This window comes from Nothoprocta perdicaria, unplaced genomic scaffold (genome assembly GCF_003342845.1).
Source record: "Nothoprocta perdicaria isolate Ctin4 unplaced genomic scaffold, notPer1 scaffold_104, whole genome shotgun sequence".
Taxonomy (NCBI): Eukaryota; Metazoa; Chordata; class Aves; order Tinamiformes; family Tinamidae; genus Nothoprocta; species Nothoprocta perdicaria.
In genome coordinates, this window is record NW_020454139.1 from 2113834 (window position 1) to 2137475 (window position 23642).

Genomic DNA, 23642 nt, shown 5'->3' on the forward strand with positions numbered 1-23642 from the left:
GGATTTTTCTGTTGTTGAGGTATCTATAAGGTCTCTGTTTCTCCCTCTCTTGACCTTTCCAAGTCTGATAATTCAGAAGGTCATTCACCACTTTTAAGCTCTGTAGTAACCTTTTCCTCTGCACTTGGGTATCTGTTTCTATGAAACTCATGGGAACTGAATTAACTTTGAGACCTTCAGCTTTCTGTCAGCTATGAATGGGACTAGCAAGTAAGTAAAATAAAACAACAATAAAACCTTTACAATGGAAGGAAATAGAGACAGGCAGTCTGCCCTGTTTCAGACCAGAAATCAAAAATCAGACCAGGTTTGTGTAATCTATTTGCTTCTGCATTTGCTCTTGATGCCTTGTTGTTTTGCCTTGACTCAATGGACTTGATGCTTTCATGATATTTCTTGATTACACTTCGCAAGGCTGATGTGCTTGTCTAGAATCAGCAATAATTTTTCCACAGAGTAAGTTTTTAAAATTTTTTGCCCATAGAGGTATGTGGAATTTGAACCAGAYGCACTGTCCTCCCAGCGCCTTGGTTCATGAGGAGGCTCTGCGCACACCAATCACACTCATCTGCCTGTGTTTTTCTCTACTCTGATGGTCTTATCTTGCTTTCAATTCTCTTGTCACAGTCTCTGAGAGCAGCAGTCCAGCAGCAGGTGACTCCACAAGATGCAGTCACTGCTTTGGGCTCTCTCTGGGTATCTCCTGCATCTGCTGCAGAAGTCGGTGGAGATTTTGCTACCACCACAGGCAAGTCTAGTTCTCTGGAGAGCTGTGAAAAAAATAGCTTAATGGTTAATTCTTGCTGACTATGAAGTTTAGTGGTACACAGGTGCCAGTAGGAGTCGGTTAGAGGATATAAAATGTTATAGACTAGAAGGAAATAAGAGACTTCTCCATAAGAAACTGGAGTAAATATGTATCCTCCCTCCTTTCTTTCCTGTCTTGCAGCTCTCTCTTTTTTTGTATTCTTCCCCAAAATTCTTCAGTCAGGTACTATGGGAGAGTCCTGACATAACTGGTAGAACTGCATTGTCTGCAGCTTTGATCTGAGGGGTTTGAAGAGTCCTGTCCTTTCAGAGGTCTCCGGTCTGAACCCTTCCCCATTGTCCTCCAGATAAAAGCACCAAAAGGAAAGTGAACACATTGTTCTTTAGAGCTACTTAAGGACATGTTTTTTTCCTCTGTGACTCCTACAATTCCCACTCCTATCAGACTTTAGTATTGCCCTTGACCCAGATAATATCCTGCAGTTAGAGGAACTCATAGCTCCTTCCCAGCAGCAAGATTTGAACACTCTTTATCCACGTCAGAAATATCTTCCTTCAGACAGTCATTAAAAAAAAAGAGTGATCTGCACAATATATTTCTTCGGGTAGATGTCTCAGGGGCAGAGATATTCATCATGGGTCCTCATGAGCTGCTTTCAAAAGGTCTGAAAAGCACAGTAGAAAATATTGTATCAGATTAAAGAGAAGTCAACAGCAAAAATGCTGTAACCTCTTCTAGCAGAGGGTTAGCAAATCTGCTGTTTAGCATACGCTTCATTGCAAAATGAAAGACAGACTGGTTTCCAGTAGCATCAGAAGCACTTTATGTATGATGTGTAAAAATACTTCAGCCTGATAGTGCCCACGGAAACGACATATACTTTTCCTGCTATGTTTTCACCATGCATTTGCTACTACACTCAGGTCAACAAGGTGCAAAATAAGACAGCATTCCTGTTTTTGCAGTGGTGGACAGGGACAGCAAGGCCTGCCAGTGTCAGGGAGACACGTTTTCCTCTCCCATAGGTTGCTGTCTCTTTTGCCCATAAGGAGGAGATTGCTTATGCCAGGGAAGGTTCTGCTCTCCAGTGTGATTCCCAACCACTCTGCAGCACCTCTGCACAAGTATTTAAAGGAGAATTAAAGGAGAAAAAAAAATGTCGTTTACCATTTTACTGCACAGAGTACAGATGCTGTTGCACACTACTATTCACTTTTTTTTTTTTTTTTTTTTTTTTTTTTAAAAAAAAAATACCAGGAAAATATTTAGGTCCAAAGCAATCCAATAATGGTGACACACACACACACACACACACACACACACTCAAAAAAGGAATAACAATAAACATTGAATGCCTTAAGAAAAAAAAAATCCAGCATAATGTAGGAACGGAAATGTATGTGAAATTATTTGTTAGATGTTCTGCAAGTGTAGCACTTCTTATTTCATTTATGTCACTAGGGATAGGAGCTAATTTAAAGTGACACTGCTATCTGAGGTCAGGATTAACTCCAGGTAAAGAATATTAAGTACAGTGAAGCAATGTATTAACTCCTACMAAAACTGTGCTCCAGCCTAGCTCTGTTTCTACTTCTGTGCAGGGCAAAAATACCATCCTAGCCTTTGTCTTCACAAAGACAAGAGAAGATTCTCAATCTTCTGCTGCTTTAATGCTTTTCTACAGATTAATAAATAAATAAACAGCATTGCCTGTATCTCCAGATGCAAGCTGTTTGGCCACAGTTTGGCCCCCAGCAGTGCAGCAGTGGCTACAAGTTGTTCTTGGGGTTCGTGCAGCTCTAGATGCTGGTTTGGTGAGTGCTCCCAGCCAGGGCCCTCCAGTGGGTTCACAGAGACCTTCTTCACCTGGAACTCAGGAATTCAACCTGTGTGACTCCCAGCTAGAAGACTTTTCACTCCAGTGTGTTTGGTGAACAAATTCATGGACCCTTTCAAGGTCCTAAACTCCTGCCTGACTTGCCTGGAGCTGGTACAAGAAAGTGCTCTCTGCCTCATGAAAACTTAGAAAAACTAGCTTTTTTAGAGAACTGCCCTTTCCTGATGCAGTCGGTGTTTAATGTAATCTCACCATCTATTCCCTCTATCACTGTCCTCTTTCTGCAATGATCAGAACTGAAATTACCGTAGACGATGATGCTTTTGCTGCAAGGAAGAGGTCATCAGGGATCTTGACTAGGGGGGAGAGCAGCTGCTTTACTGCTAAGTATAAATTTGGAACAAGGACACAGCGACGTGTATCACTCTGCTTACTGTGTTTGCCCTGGCTGCACATCTCTGCCTTCTGCATTAGGGATTTTATCATTATCTCCTTGCTGCTGCCAGGGATGAGGTTGTTTATCACTGTCCACAAGCACTCCCGCTGCCGGACACTTTGGTGCAGATGTAATTCCAAGAAAGTGCGGGCTTCAGCAGCCACACAGGGGCCAGATATTAATCCGGATGAGGCGGCTTGTGTGCAATGAGGACATGATCTACTTGTGTTTCAGCCCCGTCCCTCCCTCCTCCCGTGTCCCTGTCTGGGGCTGACATCTCTCTGCAGATCACGCTGCCGGCTCCCCTGCACGCTCAGCCTGAGGCAGAGCCTGGAGCTTTGCGGTTTTGCTGCTTTTGCTTTTTCAACAGAGGTATCTGTTGAAAAGACTSTGCATTGGGCTCTGATGTTAGCTGAGCTGTAGCCAAGCCAGAGCACATATCACAGGAGCATTATGCCAATAAATTGTTTTTTGGCTTGTTTATTTCCCTTCTGTGAGTCACCAGTGGTAGGAGTTCACTGTGGTGGGTGAAACAGTTGGTGCACGTGAGTTGTGTTGCCTTTTTACCAGTGTTCAGCCTGGAGCAGAACCCTGCTGCCAAACAGCTGAGGGCATCGCTTGGGCTGGCTGCTCTCTTTTCCTTCCGTGATGCCTGCTGCTGCTTGCGCAGCTGACCCTCACAAGTGGTACTGAACACCACTATCAGCAGTGCCAAGCTGGCCCGGCTGGAGCACAGCAGTGCCTGCGGTGTGCCCAAAGAAGTACTGCACTGACATTGACCTCTATGCTGCTCTTTTCCATGAGCAAGAGCTGTGCTTCTCCCAGAGCTTGGTTGACCAGAGCGGCACAGGTGCCTGCTGAGATACTGAGTGGGTATTTGCCCACTGAACTGTTTTTTTAGGGAAAGAGAAGTGTGTATTAATAATATGCTGGGGAATTTCTGCTTTCAGTCAATTGTTGGTAAGAGCTTTGCTGAAAATCGTTTGCTGTTCTGATTGGGAAGGAAATTGGATTTTAGGAAGAGTGGGCGTTTTGTTTGTTTGTTTTTGAAGTAATTACAAAATACAATGGAAAAACAGGTTTACTCACCTGCATGACAGAAAGAGACAGAAATGTGGAACAACAGGGCATGTTTTTGAGTGTTTCCCATACCCAAGCTAATTTCTTTTTAGGCCTTGCAAGTTGCCAGGTATACAACTTGAGGTAGCTCTGGTTGGCAGTATCTCCTAACTGCATAAAATCATGCTGAAATCCTCTTAGTCATGAAACCACAATAGCAAATTAGCAAGAGCTGACCATTGCTATCAGAGATGAAATCCTGCTGTCAATAAGGAATAATATCAGGGCAGATATAGCACAAATGATAACAAAGTATAACTGGACTTCATGTGGAGTCAGGGGCTCCAGAATTCTGTAAATGTTTTCCCTTTCCTTTCATAAGTCAGAAACTAAAAAAAGGCAGTGGATATGTGATGTTAGCATTTTTTTGCTTTTGCCGAATCAAAATAGTACACAAAACTGTATCTTCGTTTCACAATATCATAAACCTGGCTATAGAGAGACAAGAAGGAAAGCAATCTGTTAGGTCTGCTTTTAGAAATAAGATATAACTGATAATTATTTTTATCAGATTTTCCTCAGGCTTTTCCCTTCCTGCCCAGTTCTCTGCTACCTACTTGGAAAACCATACCAAATTCAAACTCCAGTGAGGAGGTATGTTTTCCTGGACAATACGGCATACAGAAACACATCCTCACACCTTACCCAGGCAGCTTGGCTCGTCCCAGACCCGTTTTGTCCCTGTGCCACGAGGGCCATGCACATTATCTGGCGGCGCTGCGGCAACACAGCAAGGGGAAAGTTGTCATGGAGGGCTAGTATTTCCTTGTCGTCGCCTGTAAGCAGGTGAAAAGTTGTTCCAAGCCACTCAAAGCTTTGTGTGACACCTCTGTTTCATTCAAAGATCCCCATCAATCTCTTGTTTAAATGTCTGATTTGGTGCTCTCAGTTTTTAAAGTTTATTTAGGGGRTGCTGGGAAATTTGCTGCCTATGATCCTCTAGCATTAACATGCAAGAAACAATTTCAGCTGGGTAGAGGTCTGTGAAGGAATATATAGATTTATGGTCTAATCCTAATCTATGACCTTGTCCAAAAAGCCCCCTTGCTCACAAAAAAATTCATAAATTATCCAAGCTGACATGAAGAAATTGGCACCAATAGGAAAGGAAGAGTCAACTGACACGTCTCTTTAAAGGTGTGTTTATAATAATAGGTAATAATAGATAATAATATAGTCTATCTCTCAGTATTCTTTGACAGGAAGGGAATTCATGGGTCATGTTTTACAGGGAAGCTCAGGCAGCTTCCGAAGTCCTTTAGAGGAGAGATTAAATAGTTCTAACAACACATTACATCTGATTTCTCCTTGTCAATGGTCATCATAAATGCAAAGGCAAATGTAACAATGAGGGAACAGTGATCTCTCTTTTTTCAGGAGACAGGGAAGTATTTACCCATGTAACAGGATAAACACATCCAGGAAATTTTCCATCACTTGTGTGGACAGGGTCAAAGAGGCTATTCAATGCATTTTTTCTCCCCTTCCCTGCTCTGCACTTATCACATGCCATCAAAGTCTGCTGTGGAAATGAATGATTTTAAGCCCTTTCCTCTCCTTCTAGGAGTGGCTGAAGTTGAGGGGTGGATCAGATATTATCACACAAATGTGCAGAGGCTGCACATAGCAGACAGCAGAACATTTTTCTGTTATTTATTAGGTCTGCTTGAACTGAAACAAAGCCAAACATCCTGGCTGCTAAGGAGGAGAGACTGTGCAGCCTGAGGAGTGAGGGGGAGAGCACCTTTCAAAGCACCTGTGAACAAGCAAGTCTCAGTCAGGAAATGTATGAGGAGACTTAGTGCAGGTATGTGTGTGGCTCACGGAAGCTTTGGGCTTTGGTCTGGTTGTTTCACATGGGGCTGTAGAGGGAAAAGCCCACATTAGCTAAGCTTTCAGCTCCTCTGGAATATTGTTTTTCCTCCCCTGTGTTTACACAGTGATRTGGCAAGAGGCCCTAAGTGCTACTTAAAGAAGTGTGGCTTTGCAGACCACATTTCAAACCTGAGCAGGTATTTAGAAAAACACTTCCATAGCTGTAGCAAGTCCAGAACAATTAAAACAGAAAATACTGAACAAAATCACACACGGTTAAGTCCTTTTTATTGTTATTTATTGTTGTCATTGTTAGTCACACTTAAACAACTTGATTACATGAAGTGAGTTATGTGAAGAGCTCAGTATCAGTAACATAAGGTTTATATATTAACGTGAAAAAGTGTATACACCACAGTGAAATATTCTGTAGCTATAGCAGGACTTTTGATAGAAGGGCTTATTATCAAGAGCCTATGTACAAATAAATATAGCTTCCCTATTATATACAGACTTGTATTCGCAAGGAATATGCTAAGAGATACATGGGTTTCATCTAATGAAGTATGATCCATACATACACACGCATGAAAAAAATCCTGGAATTTTCTTAGGATTGTTTGGACTGGCTTCCATTGCAATATTTATTTATTTATTTATTTATTTAATTATTTATTTTGAAATAAATAAAATTGAGGACTTCAGATTTTTCTTACAATATATTGAAAATGAGAGCTGGGAGAGTACGAAAACTATGAACTTAAACAAGTTTAAAAAGTTTTTTTAGAAAAATAGCATCTGCCAGTTATGACAAGCTGCTACTATTTTCACATGACCATCATGACCATGACCACAATCTTAATTTTGATGGGTGATTAACTGAACTGCTGGATTTTAACCCAATGGTCTGACACTAAAAGCTTTAACTCTTTTGTAAAAAAATATGCAAAGGATCAGCTTTTATAGACTTAAAGTAGGAGGGGTTTAATTTACTCTGATGTGAGTGGGAGAAAACATTASAGCAACACGATGGCTTAATTGCATTGCTGGGCTATATTCCTTCTTCTTGGGGTGCACAAGGACGATAGGGTTGAGCCCCATGGCAAAGCCAGTGTGGACCATTTTCYACAGTCAAACAGGGAATTTTGGGAGAATGAGCAAACTCCCTCTGTCTTACTTAAAACTTCACTAAGGCAAAACTATATCCTGCTTTACTCTACAGATATTTGATGGTATTTTACATTAAACCTTACCTTAAACAAAGATGCGATGTGGAGTCTTTACTTTAAAACTATTATCCCCCATTTAGAAACCCTGAACTAGTTTTGGGTTTGGTGTTTTTTTTTTTTTTTTTTTTNTTTTTTTTTTTTTTTTTTTTTTTATGGCTTCTCTTTGCATTAAGACAACTATGTGGCATAAGATAATGGTTAAAAAAAGCAGTAAAGTGCAAGACATTTAAAAACATAGAAATTTCTTTCAGCTGAGACTGGCTTCCTGTTTGGAGAGGGGGTGAATTTACAGCAAATCCGCATGAAGGTACCGCTTGGCACAGCTTGGCTGTGGGTCTGCGGCCACGATTCGTGCCGGCGGGTCTCTCCAGAACCAACCCCTCGGAGGAACAAACCATACCTCCTTCTGCGTTTGCTGTGTCATTGTTATTTATAAGAGGTAAAGCGGTTTCCAAGAACACAAGTGCAAGCAATTACTCTCCTTGTACACAGCTCTCAGGACAATTAGGTTTGTTACATGAGTGCTTTTAAGAAATATTGTATGGCAGAATAAAAACCTGGATGTCGTCAAAGCCAGAGGCAGAAATCTTCCAGACTTCACTGGTTGGAAAAGGGATTATTTCRTTGTTATAGACTAAATAAATCAATTCGATACAGGCTCATGTTTGATTCAGAGCATATGTAGTATGGACCATAGGCTGCTATTTTAAGGAATTACTGTTGAAAAGAGAATCATAAAGAAATTGTATATCCCCTATTTCTTGAAATATTGTATTGGCATAAATGACAGATGGAGGAATAATCCCTTGAAAAATGCCCAAACTTTAACAATATTTCTCAGTATCTTTTTTACAGTACTTGGATAAATCACGTTTGACCTACTTCTTTATGGACTTTCTTACCCGCACACAACAGTACCATGAATGACAATGACCATAAAATACTAGAGAGTAGATATGTGGAAAATTACAGGATGGGTTCATTGCCCTTATAAATGTCAGATGACATTTAGAAAGTTTCTGTGTCACCTACTGTGCTTTATGCTTCTCAGGTTTATGTAGACAGCAAGATCAATTGAATAAATAAGCACAGGGATAGAGGCACTAAGAGCCTGTCTGCACTACAGGAAAGTACTAGCTCTCAGTAAAAAGCTGCAATTGAATTACCCAGAACTTTGTTGTTGAAAAGATTTTTCCATCTCATCTTTTCAGGGATCTTCCTTGCATCACACCCTTTTAACACTTTGATACCATCTACCTAGAAGATGCCATCATAGCGTCTTCCACAGAAGATGCTTTTTCTTATAAAATAGCAAATACTGTTTGGACTTTAATGGTATTTTACAAATGTGGGGCCAGTTCTCTGCTGTAATTCCCATGGAGACATTAGAGGGCATCAACAGCAGGTTATGTAATCTTACCTATGATCCTACTCAGGTACTATTGGAAATCTCTTCCAGAAATGATGCCCAGTATTGGTTCTATTCAGGTGTGGTGGTGCTACTTAATCTTACCATGTGCTCTTATCTCACTTACTCTGTTGCACATCTGGGTGTATCCTGAAAACATTAAACAAGAGACAGATTTTAATTGCAACACCCATTTCTATATGAATTACACACTAACCTCCACATTAACTAGCTCACTGCAGAATTTAGCTTGTTGGCAGGACCATATTCTTATTGAAGTCATTCAGAACTTTACCTGAAGGAGCAAAACAGAAATTTGGTTTGATTTCTAGGTGTATAGTATTCAGAAACACGCATGGCTCCAACATTGAAACACTTAGGAGCTATGAGAAACACCAGGAGCACAGYCATTGACTTCCTAGAGGTAACACCAAAGTGGCGCTACTGAAAAAGTTTACGATTTTGGCCATAGGTAAATCTGCTGTAGGTGCAAAGCTGCAGTAGCCTAACAAATGCTGTGCACGTGATGGCCATAAAATTAATGTTGAAAACAAAACAAAACGAGAACAATGCATGGAGCAAAGGTCAGGCTCTTGCCCTTCCTGGGTTTCTTGTTTCTGAATATCAGAGCTGTGAATCTGGGCATCTCCACGTAATGAGAGGGACCACAACAACACACCACCCTAGAGGTGCACCACTCACAAAATATCACATCACACTCTTTTAGGTCAGCCTACATTACTTGTCCCATTTGGGGAAAGAGCATCTTGGGTAAAACTGAAACATTTTATTTTTCTTAACCCTGCTTCCCTTTCCAACACTGTCACCAGAGCTAAGAAAGATTTGGTGACTTCCTTGGGACAGATTATACCATGGAGCCAGCTCTGTTTTTTAGGACACCTGTTGAATCCTAGCAGGGACATTTCATTTGAGTTTGGGATTTGCTTTATGCATTTTCTTTTGCAGATTTGCTATTCTTTTCAGCAGGGGGCACTGTAGGTACGCATTTACAATTTTTCCATTGTGTACGTCCATAGAAACAAATGTTTAAGAGGTGAGCAGCACTACAGTTAAAATTGGCAAGGACTGTGGAGAATGGAGGTTCTAGAATGCATAGAAGAATTTCTGGTCACAAGGAGAGAGGCTCACACTAAAAAAGCAAGGGATGTTGCAAGTGTGTGGTTAAGATTTTGGTTCTGAATGTATTCCTGTACCTAGGACTTAACATCTTAGAACATGGAATGAATAGTACATACTGGAACTACTAATTTTCTTGCTTCTCTTCATTAGTATCAGCATCAATCAGTAGTATTAGCATTAGTACTTTTTCATAGTAATCTCATAATATTAACATTGATGTAATTTTAAATATGTATTTCTCACTGTTTGTGCTACTGTTGTTTTCTGTCAAGTCCTTACACTCTAACCAGATACTGTTATACACAGCTATAAACACATATAATAGGAACACAGTAAAGGACAAAGAGGCTGAATGAAAAGCAAACGCATGAAACACAGGCAGGAAAGCGTGGTGACAGCATCAGAAAAAGACGAGACAAAATGTGCTGAGCCTTCTGTTACACAGCTGTGAGCACGGCATTGCCATTGTGAGAGCAATAACGAATACAAAACAGCTCTAAAACGGGTCACAGATACATGCGGAAATTTCATGAACTCTAACTGCACACAAAGACTTGAACAAATAGACAGCCATTATCTGAAATAATTTTGTAATATCCATTCCAGTTTTCCTTTTTTTCTTCCTTTTTTTCTTTTTTTTTTTTGCAATCACCCAAACCATAGTAAATGTGAGCACTTCTCTATTTTCTCTCCTGACATTATTGTTCTGAGTCTCCTTCTCYCAGGTTTCTGGTAGGAGAACATTGCATTTTCACTCCTTTCAGGGCAGCTTCAGAATTCATGCTTCCAGCAACACTGAAAGTTTTCCATGTAGGCTTCCTGCAACTCCACTATATTTAAACTGTCAGTGTTTCCTACCTAGTATCAAGATTTACACAAACCAAAATGAACTATCCCAGCTCTGCACATCAGCTGGGGATCTCCTCCAGTGATGACTATATATAGCTGTGAAGGTCCTTATGCTGCAAGTAGTGGTAGAAGATAGCCTGTAAAATATATATCCACTTCAGCAATTAGGCTGCCACATTACAACTACCTCTATATTCTGTATGAAATACTATGCATAAGCAAATTAGCCTTTTTTTTTCTCTCTTTTTTTTTTTTTTTCTGGCATGAAAAGGCAAATTCTTAACGGTAACAGCATCAGAGAGATATTGGTACTGTTGGTAGTATTGCTGCATTAGAAAAAAAACAGTGAGTCCACGCAGTAGTTGTATGATCTCTTTGCATGCTGGGTTGATACTAGAGAAGACAGCAAATCCCCAGTCTGGGCTTCACGTGTGAATACATAAGAAAATATGCACCAGTTGCAAAATGGCCAGACTTCATATCCCCATTAATAGTAAAGCTGGAGCTTCTAGAACCTGAAGAGTTTTGCAAGACGTAATAAACCATCATTTTACATCTTGCCAATTGCCATTAGAGACCTGTGACGCAAAAGAGCAAAATATTGAAGAACTTCTTGGCTTTCCTGAAGTCACATCATATAAATCCACTTAAATGAAGAGATGTGCAAGATCTTCCTCTCTTTGACTCTTGCTCTTGGTCTCTGCTTTCCACTCAGAGTGCCAGCATATTATCAGATTATCCCTGCCCGCAATGGGTGGAGGCAGGGATTGCATCCCCAAAGCTGATGCTAGCATTCTCTTTAGAAGATTATAGTCTTAAATACTGATTACGCTGTGTGTCTGTATATATTACTATAGAGGGAGAGAAGTTCATGGATGGGACCACAGGCAATGAAGATGCTGTAGCTTTTTCACTGTTACCAAGCATRCACAGCATCTCCATTAGGGAGCACTGAGGATGTCTTGCAGCAAACAGMGGAAACCTCAGTCCTTCATAGGTAACTGCACTGTCCAGCAGCAATCATTCTTCTGCTTTGGATTTCATCCATTCTTCTTTTTGAAATTGAGGGATAGGAGATTTACAAATCCACTGGTTATTCCCATAGAAGCTTTCCATTGTGGGTTTTTGCTGCTTCATTTATGTATGTTATATATATGTATTCGAGTATATATATATGCTTTTTTCTTCAAGAAACAGCACTTTCCACTAAATGGAGACAGGACACTGTATCACTTTGTCCTCCAAGAGGACGCTGACAACCAGGAACACAAAATAAAGCCCGAACATAAGAAAGCCCAATATTTTATTCATCCTCCACTTGCAGAATGCAATGGAGAGGATGACGAAGAGCAGCATAATGAAGAGCAGGACGATTGCACAGAACAAACCATTGCTGCTGACTGTCACTGGGGCAAAGCTGTTGATCACAGCATACAGGAGCCATGGAAGAGGAAGGCTGTTAAGAAACAGAAAAAATAAATTGGAAACACTGCAGAGATGAAAAAAGGGCACTAGCAAGCTTCTGAAAGCACTTCAAAATACAAAGATATTTGCTGGTAGACAGGGAAACCCATCTCTCTGAACAGCTACAGGATGTTAGATCACACACTATGCTCTAACTTGAGACCTCTCATCTGAGCATCAGAGAAAGGCTTCTCATCTTTCACAGACACCTGGACACCAACTGGTGCACTGAGGACAGATGAGAAGTGCAGAAGAGGGGTGGGCTACTCAGATATATGGGGATACCGGGAAACCAAATGCTCCTTCCATGTAATTTCCTAAYCTCTGAAGGTCACTCAGTGTTTGCTCATCACTGACATTTCCCCAGCCACTCCTCTCTCACCTGCTTTGGCCATTTGAACCACAGGATTCATGCATGAGGTGGAGCACGAAACTCCTAATTTCATAAATCTCATTTGTCACTTTGCATGTGGTTCCCCGGAGAACTTGCGGAATTTGCACTCCCCATCATTCCTCCACCAGCTGCCATGGGCAGATGTTTCCACTAGCTGGCAGAAATCGCCTGGTTTCTTGCCTATGGGCCAGAAGTCCTCATTCATTAGCTTGTGGATTCAAAGCATCCACAGAGGAATCTCTTTCCAAGAGCTTGCCTGACAGTGGAAGGTGCCTGGCAGATCCTTCCTGCACACTGTTAGCTCTCCACAAGATGCTGCCCTTAAACTTTGGCCCTTAAGTGTCTTGATTCATGCTTGCATATAAACTTTGATTGAACTTCAGCTTGATTTCTATTTTTATGCTTGCTGTTGCTGCACTTCCCAGCTCTGATGCTACTGTATGAGGCAACATCCCTCTGGAAGATGTCAAGTTGAAATAAATATTTAAGCTACTGATTGGCGCTTAGTAGGCTTGGAATGCATAAAAGGAGCTGTCAGCAGCTCACATCATTCAAACTGAATAAGCAGCTCAAGGGAGAATAATTTATTACAGCCGCAGAGCTAACTAAACCACAGCCACAGCTGAGCTGTGCCATTTTTGCTGTAAAGACAGTAGGTCTAGCAGAATATGCTATGGGACAGTATGCATTTCCTTAGGCAAGAAGACTAAAAATATTAAGGAAAAAAGAAAACATTGCAAAAGTCAAATGGTTCGCAACACATCCTACATGTTTCAAATTGAGGTACTGGGCAGTCAATAATGTTTCGTATATTTTCATTTTTATTTATAAATGTTATTAAAAATAGTTTAGGTTTCTGGATTAATATAAAATAATTGCCCAGCTCTTCAGCTGTGCCCAAAACTACTGCTGTTAACTAACAAGTGGMGTAAAGAGCCATTTACTATCCACTCCAACCCTGGGATCCCATTTTGCATGAATAATGTTGCTGGCTTATTTACAGTAGCTGAAACCATGATGCAGGATCTGTTCTTCTAGATRTACAATGGCAAGATATAACTGAATTGAGAAACTAAGGTGATGCATATGACTCCCCTTGCTTCTCTCCTATGCTGAAGGGGCATTAGGACAGAATTTGGCTGAAAATTTCCTGCACACTTTTGAAATACTGAGGCATGCATCATTGTTCTCATGCTGCTGTGAAGCTTTTATGGTCTGCAGCAGATATAAAGGCTTCCTGCATGCAGTAAAATATAAAAGTAGCTCATTTCTGCACAGTCTTATGTTGCTCCATATTGTCAGAGCTACACAATGGAGCCTCAGTGTTCACAGAGAACTGGTTTGCAATTTGGGTTTTTCCAGGTTTATTAAAAAATCATATGCCAACAACAGCTTAKAAAAGCTAGGCAAGTCAGTGACATTCTGTTTATTTTCACAGCAAACCTGCTGGACACTGTAGAGGCAGTGAATAGCTCTCTGATCTGCAATTATAAAGAAAGCTCTAAAATAGGCACAGTGAATGGAAACATAAGTGAACAACAGCAATAAAGTGCCTGATAGAAGCATAAAAGACTTCAAAAAGTTATTCYTGGAACGCTACTTCCCAAGCATAATTTGCTTGCATGGGCAGTTCTGTGATGTGTGAAACAAAGAACGRAGCAACAAATTAATCTATAACAAGCTTGTCATGTAAATATCTATTAAGTTCTGAACATGTGAAATAATAACACAGTGAATGATGTTTGCATCATTCTATTCTATAAACAATAGCAAAAAATGTTGTAGTTAATGCCTTGGCAAAACCAGGACAACATGTTATGAATACAAAACTTTTTAATAAAATAGCCACAATTTTCTTGCTGTAGAACTCACCCCACTGTGATGTCAAAGATGTTACTTCCAACAGAGCTGGACACAGCCATGTCCCCTAGACCTTTACGTGCTACGATAACACTGGTAATTAGATCAGGAATAGACGTTCCAGCAGCTAAAATAGTCAGTCCCATGATCTCCTCACTAATACCAATGGTTTCTCCAACCTGAAAGACATGGAGTAAAAATCAGCAAAAATATATGTTGAAGTCCTATGGTGGGAAAACACTCTCTACTCTCTACTGTACCTTACTTTCTTCTGTGTACACTCTCTACTTTAGATTCTCTCTGCTAGAAGGTTTGCACTCTACTGCTAATCTCTGACTTGATATTATAGCTGGGAAGTGCAGTGACTACAGACATGATTGGAGAATTGTTTGTTTTCACTATGTTCCATGAGTTTCAGGGAAAGAAATGTTGGAATGTCAAAAAAGGGCCTGTAGATATTGACAAGTGGCTGCTTATGGTGGTGATGTCAGCAGAAAGATCAAACAGATGTTGAGGGCAAGCACAGTCTYTGATCTACTTTCCATGTACTGGGTAGTGATTTACTTAATTCCTTGTTGCTCTTCCTAACGTAAAATGCTGCTCAGCACGAGGAAGAGGATGGACTCTGATTCTAAATGATTCCTTGCAGAGTAAAACATAATGCAGGGCTTATAATTTGTACTAGTGCAACACCATCTTACCTGATGTGCCCACCAGACCATTAAGTAAGAAAAAAATCCAATCCAACTGATTGAGCCAAAAAATGTGATTGGAAAAAATTTTCTTGACTTCTGAAACAGAAAGAAAGGGAAAGAGTGAACAACTATATTAAAAGTCKATGTGCTGTATTTTTATTCTCTCCTTAGGTGACCTCTTATTTATTCTGATCATCTATTCTAATCATTTGTTATGATCATCATCAGATGATCAAAATAAATATCATGAACTTCAGAAAATTACTGCCCTTACTGATATGTTTACCCATGACTTGTTCTTCCATCAGCTTCACTTATAAATTCTATGTCTATGAGAAGATTCACCTTCCAACAAGAATATGTATTATACTGTTGTTATATACCTATTACATTCCCTTATGTTACATATATATTTAGCAGAATAAAAGATTATGAATGACCTTATGCATAAGCAAAAAGAGTGTTTTCCAATAGTTAAGAGTGATTTTATGTCCTTTTTGCATGAATTTTGTTGTGTATCAGTTTTCACAGTCAGTTGTCAGAGCACCAAGCTAAAAATTATACATTTAAACTTTGATATGGCATTTAATCATTCTTGGGAAAACGTTTTCATGTTTTTAATTAGCAGAAACACACATTTGATATGCTTTGTTTTGAAGAGAAATTAGTAAAAAAATCTGAAGTCAGTATCATGTCAAAATAGCTTCATTTTATTTTTTGTTGTCTGCTATATCAACATTAAGATTTGAATATATAGTAGTATTGCAGCCAATGATGGAATATATTCATATTAGTTACTTATTTCAGTCACTTCTTCCCAATCTTGTTCATCAACCTCATGCTCTATCAGCATGAGTTCTTGTAAAATAATCACATATTGCTTATCCAGGTTGGACATCCACAGAATATGGAGAATTGGATGGCTGGGAATTATGAGTCAGTAACTTTGCAGCATGTATAAGACCCAGCCTGTCTTAGCTGATTCTCCTCCAGCTTAATTAACTGATAAGAAGCAGTTCAGGGTTATGAGTACTTTCATAGACTTAACAGTTTAATTATCTGTTTTAAAAGAGAAAGCATTTAAGCTCAAGAAGTCCAAAATTTAAACCTTGTACCTATTACAGGAGGTGAAATCAAGAACGGACTCCTTAGATGCTGCTATGCAATTTGCATAAGATGATTATTCTTCAAAAAGCTCAAATTAGACTATTGATTATTTTCTGATGCTGCATCTTATTTTCAGAGTATATTAGTAATCATGTTTCTTTTGTAATGACTAACAACTTTTTTGAGTTTTATCTCAGTATAACTTCCAAGCTCTTGGCAATATGCAGAGCTGTTAGTTCTCAGCATTTTCCTACAAGAATTAGTCAGAAACGACACAGAGCAATGCTTCTCTCTATCTCTCAGAGCTGTGATCTTTGCCTTGCCAAGACAAAGACTCCAGTTTACTGCCACTTGGTTCGGTTGTGGTCATGGTAACAGAACAGAAAATGGGGGAAAAACATGTATCATTCCGTTTGTATCCTATTTTCATTTAACAAAAGAAAAATAATTCTGTAGCTTCGCTGTATATCTGCTGGATTGGTATTAATCCTGTCCGTCAGTAACCCTAAGTACATATATTGTGGTGCATCTCTGTGTTGAATTCCTGCCAATATTTGAAAAAAATTTGAAAAAAATAAGTAACCACCATGACAGAAGTATGTTGAAAAAGTGAAGTCTTTTTCTTTCTTTCTTTCCTGAGTGCCTGACACTGCAACATAATGAGTGTTTAGTATTTTACAAAGTAATCCTCTAAATTTTAGCCAGTCTCATTACTGACATCTTTACCTTTAACCTGAATGAATCATACATTTGTCTCATGCATGAATTTATCTGCATGCCTTCTCTGATTTTCCATCCATATTTGACAGYGGCTAAATCTGATTACTCAGAAACCTGCTCCAGTAACTAGATCTACGAGGGAACATCGTGTCCTGGTCCCCTTGGCAACAGCGCGTCTCCATACGTTCACCTTAGTCGTGTCTCTTGGTCCTTAATGGGAACAAATAACTGCCCTATATGGGTCCAACGACAACAGTGCCAGGCTCAAAGAGAGGGTTTTTTGGTCCGGGTCACGAAGGCAGAGGCAATGCCCTGTGGCTGTGGCAAGGGAGATGCTCTCTGATTTCTACCCACACATCCAATCAAAGTTTCGGTGGCTCTAGCTGTTAGAGGTGGGCAGCTGTATTTATGGCCCTTGTAGAGCCGTTGGTGAAATGAGCTATTAGTACAGTAAAAATATCCATCATTTTAACAAATATCTCAATGATAGGCTAACAATGAAATTTCCCCAGAGCACGCCTGCTTCTGGAAACAGGATTGATAGAAGAATTTCTAAACAGGAATTTACTATTGAGGTATAATTGAGATGATAAGCACACACTAAAACAAGTCAGCTATTGAACCACTGGAGGAATTATAGGAGCTAATACATAATCTACAGTTCATAAATGCAAATATCTATATCTGTACTCCAGTGTATAGTAAAGGTGCAAGTATTTTTACCAATTTCATAATGAGATGTCTTGTATATGAAATAACTTTGCTGGTCTTTCTGGCTTTTCTGGAGCTAAGTGCAGCTTGTTTTAAGTGTACATGGTTTGACAGTACATGGTTTGACACCATGTGCAAGTGTCCACAGTGTCAAAACTTTCCCACTAAGCTGTGATAAAATACACTTTGGGACTTAAGGAGACTCTGTGAGGGCAGCAGATTTTTGAAAAGGATGTCCAAAACACCTTATGGTCTCTCAAATCAATATTTAGCCCACAGGGTTCATTATATATGCTCACATGCTATTTTGAGGATATAGAATTTCTGTCTAAAATTATCCCCTTTTGCAAACCAGGCCCCGGATGTTAAGCCTGCCTACAAAATCTACTAAAGCATTGGTGGAGATTTGCTTTAACTTTTGCCTCAGAGACCAAACATAAAGTTATTTCCTGAAGCATATGCTGAGCTGTGCAGCCCGGCCTTGTTTTCTTTAGGCAAGGGAAGGGGAATGCACACAAGTACAAGCTAGAGTCTTTTAGAGACAAACACACTAATGAAGCTTCCTTGAAAAGTTAGACAGCTGGGCATGAGGGCTGATGCAACCATCTGGTTTAATCTTTGACAGTGAAGTTCACAGCAAACAGCTTGTCACATTGATACAGCTTGTTACCTCTTCTGTTATTATTGCACGTAATTACAAACTGCACACAGTATGCAACTCTCTTTTGTTCCTGTCTAACAAGCTACTCCTTTCAGTGAATGAAATTTTAAAACTTGGCTGCCCAGTGACATATCTGGCACATGCAAATATGCCAATCTCTTATGTTATGGCAGAGTGTTTTAATTCCATGATGTCAGCACACTATCGTTTTTTGTGAACAATCCTGGATGCCTGCATTGTTTTGTGAACAATATTGTATGCGAATTCACCAGACATCGGCTTTCGCAGCCCATTATTCTGACTAATCTCATCTACACAGTATTGAACACTGGACATTTACAAATCTTCAAGAGGAAGAAAGAAAAAAGATTGCAAAGGCCATTAATGTCAGCATCAGAATTTTTAAATTCAAAATATTGCATACATTTATTTCTTACCAATACTTGCTAATATTAGAACAAATTATGAAGAAAAATAATACAGTAATGATTTTGAATAACATAATGAGGGCATAAATATAGAAATAAATAATCTTGGAAWTCATGTAGTATGCTCTTTTGTATTATCAGACAAAAATATTTATCAGTGCTGTTTGAAAGCTTAAAGAAAGTAGGAGAAAATGTTGGTTTCTACCCTTAGAGAAACCATTATCTAAAAACAAATGAAAACATTTATTTTAGCTTGTTTCTGTCACTGAACTGCAGTTTTTCACTGTGTGGGATGGGAAATGTGATGGAAGAAAAAGAGAAATCAGAGTATTGATTTATAACCTTGCACATTGCACAACCTTCTCCTGCTGGAGGTTTAAGTCTATTTTTGATTCAAAAAGGAGGAGATTAAAGCAGTTCTAAAGGATTCTTTTAGTGACTGACTTCTTTTTTTTTTAAAACTTTCCATTAGCTTTCCTAGCTATTATTCTCTTATTGTTTGCATATGTGAATATAAAAGAAGTCGGATTTGACACTTTATCACAGTAAGTCATCTGTATTAAATAAACCATCTTACATGACTTCAAGCCATGTTTGGGCAGAATTAGTAAGTGTTCTGCACTTGGAAAACCTTCTTGATCCTATCCTAATATGAAAATTAAAGGACGACAAATAGAAGACAAAGGTGTCCTTTACTCAATTTTTAGTCACACCTTCTTGAAACAAAATCGCCCTTTAATAAGAATTGCTGTACAGGGCTAGTAGAATATACATTTTAAGAATAATGCATACCATTACTTTTAAACACAGAAAATCTAGTCTTTGACTTTCCAGTTTTACCCTTTATGGTATTGTTGTTGGGCTGACTTCCTCATTGCTTAAGTAATGCTCAGGGGAGAAACACAGATGTAAAAGCTACTCAAAGTTTTAAGAGCTTTTCCAATGTATGATAAAATATTGATTAATACAAATGGCAATATTCATAGAGCTGTTATCTTCCACTTGCCCATAAGCATCCACTTGAAGAGTGACATTTACTCTATAATTCTATTGTGGCATCTTCTTCACACAAGGAACCATTAAAAAAAAAAGTCAGAAAACATTAGTTTTACTTCTGCTTAAATCCACCATGGTCCTTCTTTGGCTTCAAGCATTCAGCAACCCCTACACTACAAAAGACACTGATTTAAAACAAGGGCTACTTACAGGATTCCTGACATCTGGCAGGGAAACCCACAGTGGGAAAACAATGGGTAAAACAATCAGGTAGGTGATYTGTTTGCGCAGGGTGTCAGGCCAGGCCAGGCTGAGAGGCTGGTCCTCATCCTCTTCTTCATTCTGTGAGAAAAACAGCAGTGAACAAAGTATTAAAGGGGATGAATAAGCTTAAAAAACTTTCAGGACTCCACTATACTTCAGTAACCGCAATATATCCCTCCAGCACCACCTGTCAAGGACATCTCTGATGGCATCCATGCTCCTAGTGGGACCAGCATCAGGCCTTCTTCCTTGGGTGGCCTCTCATCCACCTAGTGCCTCAGATGTGCCTTCCTACACACCCTCTCTCATGGACATTGATAGTTTGATCAAAAATCAAAACTAGTCTGGTCTGCATCAAGACTGACCACATATGTGTGCATATATACCTATATACATGTAATACACATTGAAGTACTTTTTCCTCATTCATAGGACCACAAGGCAATYCGGGCTGTCAATGACTTTAAGAGGTTCCCATTTTCCCCCTGTYCAAAGCATGTTCTGCTGTGGAGACAGTCCAGGTTGTTCAGGTCTTTGCCCAATTGGTAAAATAAAGTCTGAAAATTTGCAAGGACGGAGACAGCCCAGCCTCTCTCGCCCAGCCCCGCTGCTCGGCTGCCTTTGAGGGAGGATGTTTTTCTCACATGCAGCCAGAATGTGTCTTCTTTAGACCTGCCACAACCCAGCAGTCTTCTTAACAGCTTGGTGCTAAAACTAAAGAAATGACATTCCTCCCTCACTGGTGTAGCTGAGAGCTGATCTTCACACTAATCTTTCACCTCSTTTCACGTGTTATGCTCTTCACGTGTTATGTCCACTAGAGAGCAGATGTACTGTGATCATTTCCAATGACAGAAAGCCTTTTGGCTGCTACATTCATCTTCCCTTGCCTTTTCTGTCACCCAGCCTGCTGGTGAGGTGCAGCCCCTTGAGATTACTGCAGAAGGAAAGTCAAGGGAGCATGATTCAGACCATTTTAATATCACTTTTTTTCTTCCTGGCTCATTTAGCCATGTCACACATCACAGCTAGACAATGTGCCCCAAACTGCACACAGGTCTAACTTGCCCCAGAGAATAGAATAACAGAAAGATGAATGATGAACTCCTGAACTATTCAGCTGTTGATATATTATGAGCCGATCAATCCCTGGAAAAGCAAAGACCAGCTCTCGGCTCAGACTTGTCAGTCATACAGCTATACAACTTTATCACCTTACACCAACAATGGGAAACAAACTCATTTTTCCTCCTGACACAGGGCCAGGATGCAGCTGCTCTGACGCTTATGTTCTGATGTCAACAGAAGACTGTATTCTGTTAACTCTACACTTTGTGTAACTCCCAATCATAAGATGACAGTAAATTGAAGAGGTTATGATAGGTACTATCATTGAAAGATTTTTAAAACACATAYAGAACATGATTCATTATAATCACAGTGCTTCAAGAAGCTCCTTAGCAGCTTAGGAGCTACCTTTAGCTTCCAGCTCTTCACCAAAGAAGACAGATGCTCAGTGTCTCACTTCTCTAGTTTATTGACACTTTTCTGGGGGACCATTCAGATGCAGGTGCAGGAGTTTGCCGGTTACTTTCTTAAAATCGTATCTATTCCCCTTCCCCTCTGGTAGACAATGTAGGGTTAGGCAAATCAAACCAAGCAGGATGCTGAGCTTTGAAATATGATGATGGAAGTAATATTTGAACACAAAAGGAGCAATTGAAGGGTTGCCTAGGTAACTCCATCTGAGTGGTTTCTGCATAATCCAGGCAGCAGACTCAGCAGGAATAAGCCTCCGCAAATGACTGTTTCATAAGCAGTTCTACATGACTATTTTATGAATTAGCATCACTGGAAATTAGCCATGATTAATGACCATTTTTAATCACAACAAAAACTTTACATATTAGACTGAGTTTGTACATAAATCAGCAAAAATTAGAGAAGTTAATACTTAATTACCTAATACCTGATTGGTTCATGCAATACTCTACTGGTATACACAGTACTTCAACCCTGGGCCTTATTCTCATCTACTGTCTTTGCCAATAGTGCTAGGCTATCATGAACACACTGGCAATACCAAAGTCACTATACAAACAGCATTAAAGAGTATATTTGGAGACTTGGCACATGCATCCCAGAGAAACTTGGTCCATCTGTTCAAGATATTTTAACTTCAAGTTGTTTTGCCTCATCTGTCTGCCCTGATAATGTCCTCCAAAATAGAAACTCAAGCTCCAGTTAAAATCCAGTAGGGATTTTACACATTTTCCTTGCTAGTTTATCTCCAGAGTGCATTATGCAAGCTACAGCCTAGCTCTTTGTTCCTTATTTCACAAATCAGAATCAGCATCTGATTTTCACGTACTAATGTTTCCCAAATCAGTAAAACTAAAGTTCAATCCACTTGCAAATGTAGCCCTCAAAGATTTTAATGTGATTCTGAAGTTGAAGGAAAGAAAATGAAAGAATTTTTACAACAGCTAAATCTTGCAAATGTGCCATGCTCTAGAATAAGCAGGAGTGACCTAAAGTGACACAGCATGGAGTATGGCAGAGATGCTTGCACTGTCTCAATTCAGCTATTGACAGTGTGTATCCTGAACATATGCACTTGCAGTTTATAGTAATTAATACTGAAATTATAGTTTTGATTTTTTGATCTGTATGATTTCTATTTTTAGTCTGTATAATTCCGACTGAACTCAATACGTGCAACATTAATTATGTTATGCTAAGAAAGAAAAGAAAAAGATAATGTGACATAAAGGCTGGTATTCAGTTGCGTACACACAGACCAGCCGGTGCCATTTTAAATCATTTCCGGTATTCTGCCTGGACTTCAGGTACTGGATTGGAAGACCACAGGCCTCTGCCAGTTCATGGTCTCTCTGCCATCACCGTGCCAAATCTGCAGTATTCTGGGGCAGCTTAGGAGGCAGTGAGTCCTACCACAAAATTCAATCTCTTGTGCAACTTGTGAATTCCTTGTATGCAACTCAATCCCTTGAGAAGCTAACCAGCTCAAAAGATGCTAGACAGGAACATATTGCTGTGTTAATTGATGTTATGAGCTTTGAGGATATTGCAGTATCTACACTGAGTCTACTTTGAACTTAAATGTAAATGCTGTAAATCACTAAAACACAGGTTATGTTATGTCAACCAGATAAACACACCATTCCTACATTCTGTAAGTCCACTTTACTGATTGTGTCTGAAAAGATAGTTCAGAATATGATAATGAAATTACACCTTATTTATACCACAAATAAAGTTAATTCTAAGTGATCTAAATTGTCACTAAAAACAATACTATTCTTTCCAAAAGTCATTGGCATGAGCATAACTTCCTTTTTAACTAGTATGAACATCAGGAGGACTTTTCCTAAGCTAGGTTTGTGTGTGGCACACTGGAAAGTACAAAGTGTTCTGGGGAGATGGGAGAGAGTAAAATATTGTGATTAGGTTAGGATTATAGTATTCATTGATGTCTTTCCATGAAATTTCCATGTTATACTCTCCATTGTTCACACTTGTGCTGGGGACTGTCTTTCTGTTACACACAGTTGTGCAGTGCTACACATAATGTCTATAGTCTTGTCTGAATGGGCTGGACATATCACTGTAGTGTAAAAAAATGACAGCAATAATCAGATGAATTCTCTAATAGGCAAATGTGCCATTTGCATATTCTAGCAGCAGTACAGAGGCAGATCTGAAAATAACAAAACGAC

At 39.5% G+C, this 23642-nt stretch overlaps 1 protein-coding gene across 2 annotated transcripts in view; it reads right to left on the minus strand.

Moving 5' to 3' along the window:
• Positions 1-7769: 7769 nt before the first annotated feature.
• The window catches only part of SLC24A2 (solute carrier family 24 member 2), a 100318-nt gene continuing 84445 nt past the window's right edge, over positions 7770-23642 (minus strand). For both annotated transcript variants that reach the window (XM_026043901.1, XM_026043896.1), the window contains 4 exons: positions 19849-19980; positions 15022-15111; positions 14333-14499; positions 7770-12058 (listed from right to left, as the gene is read on the minus strand). In XM_026043901.1, coding sequence (XP_025899686.1) covers positions 11809-12058; positions 14333-14499; positions 15022-15111; positions 19849-19980 — 639 coding nt within the window. In that variant the 3' untranslated portion in view covers positions 7770-11808. The remainder of the gene's footprint in view (positions 12059-14332; positions 14500-15021; positions 15112-19848; positions 19981-23642) is intronic.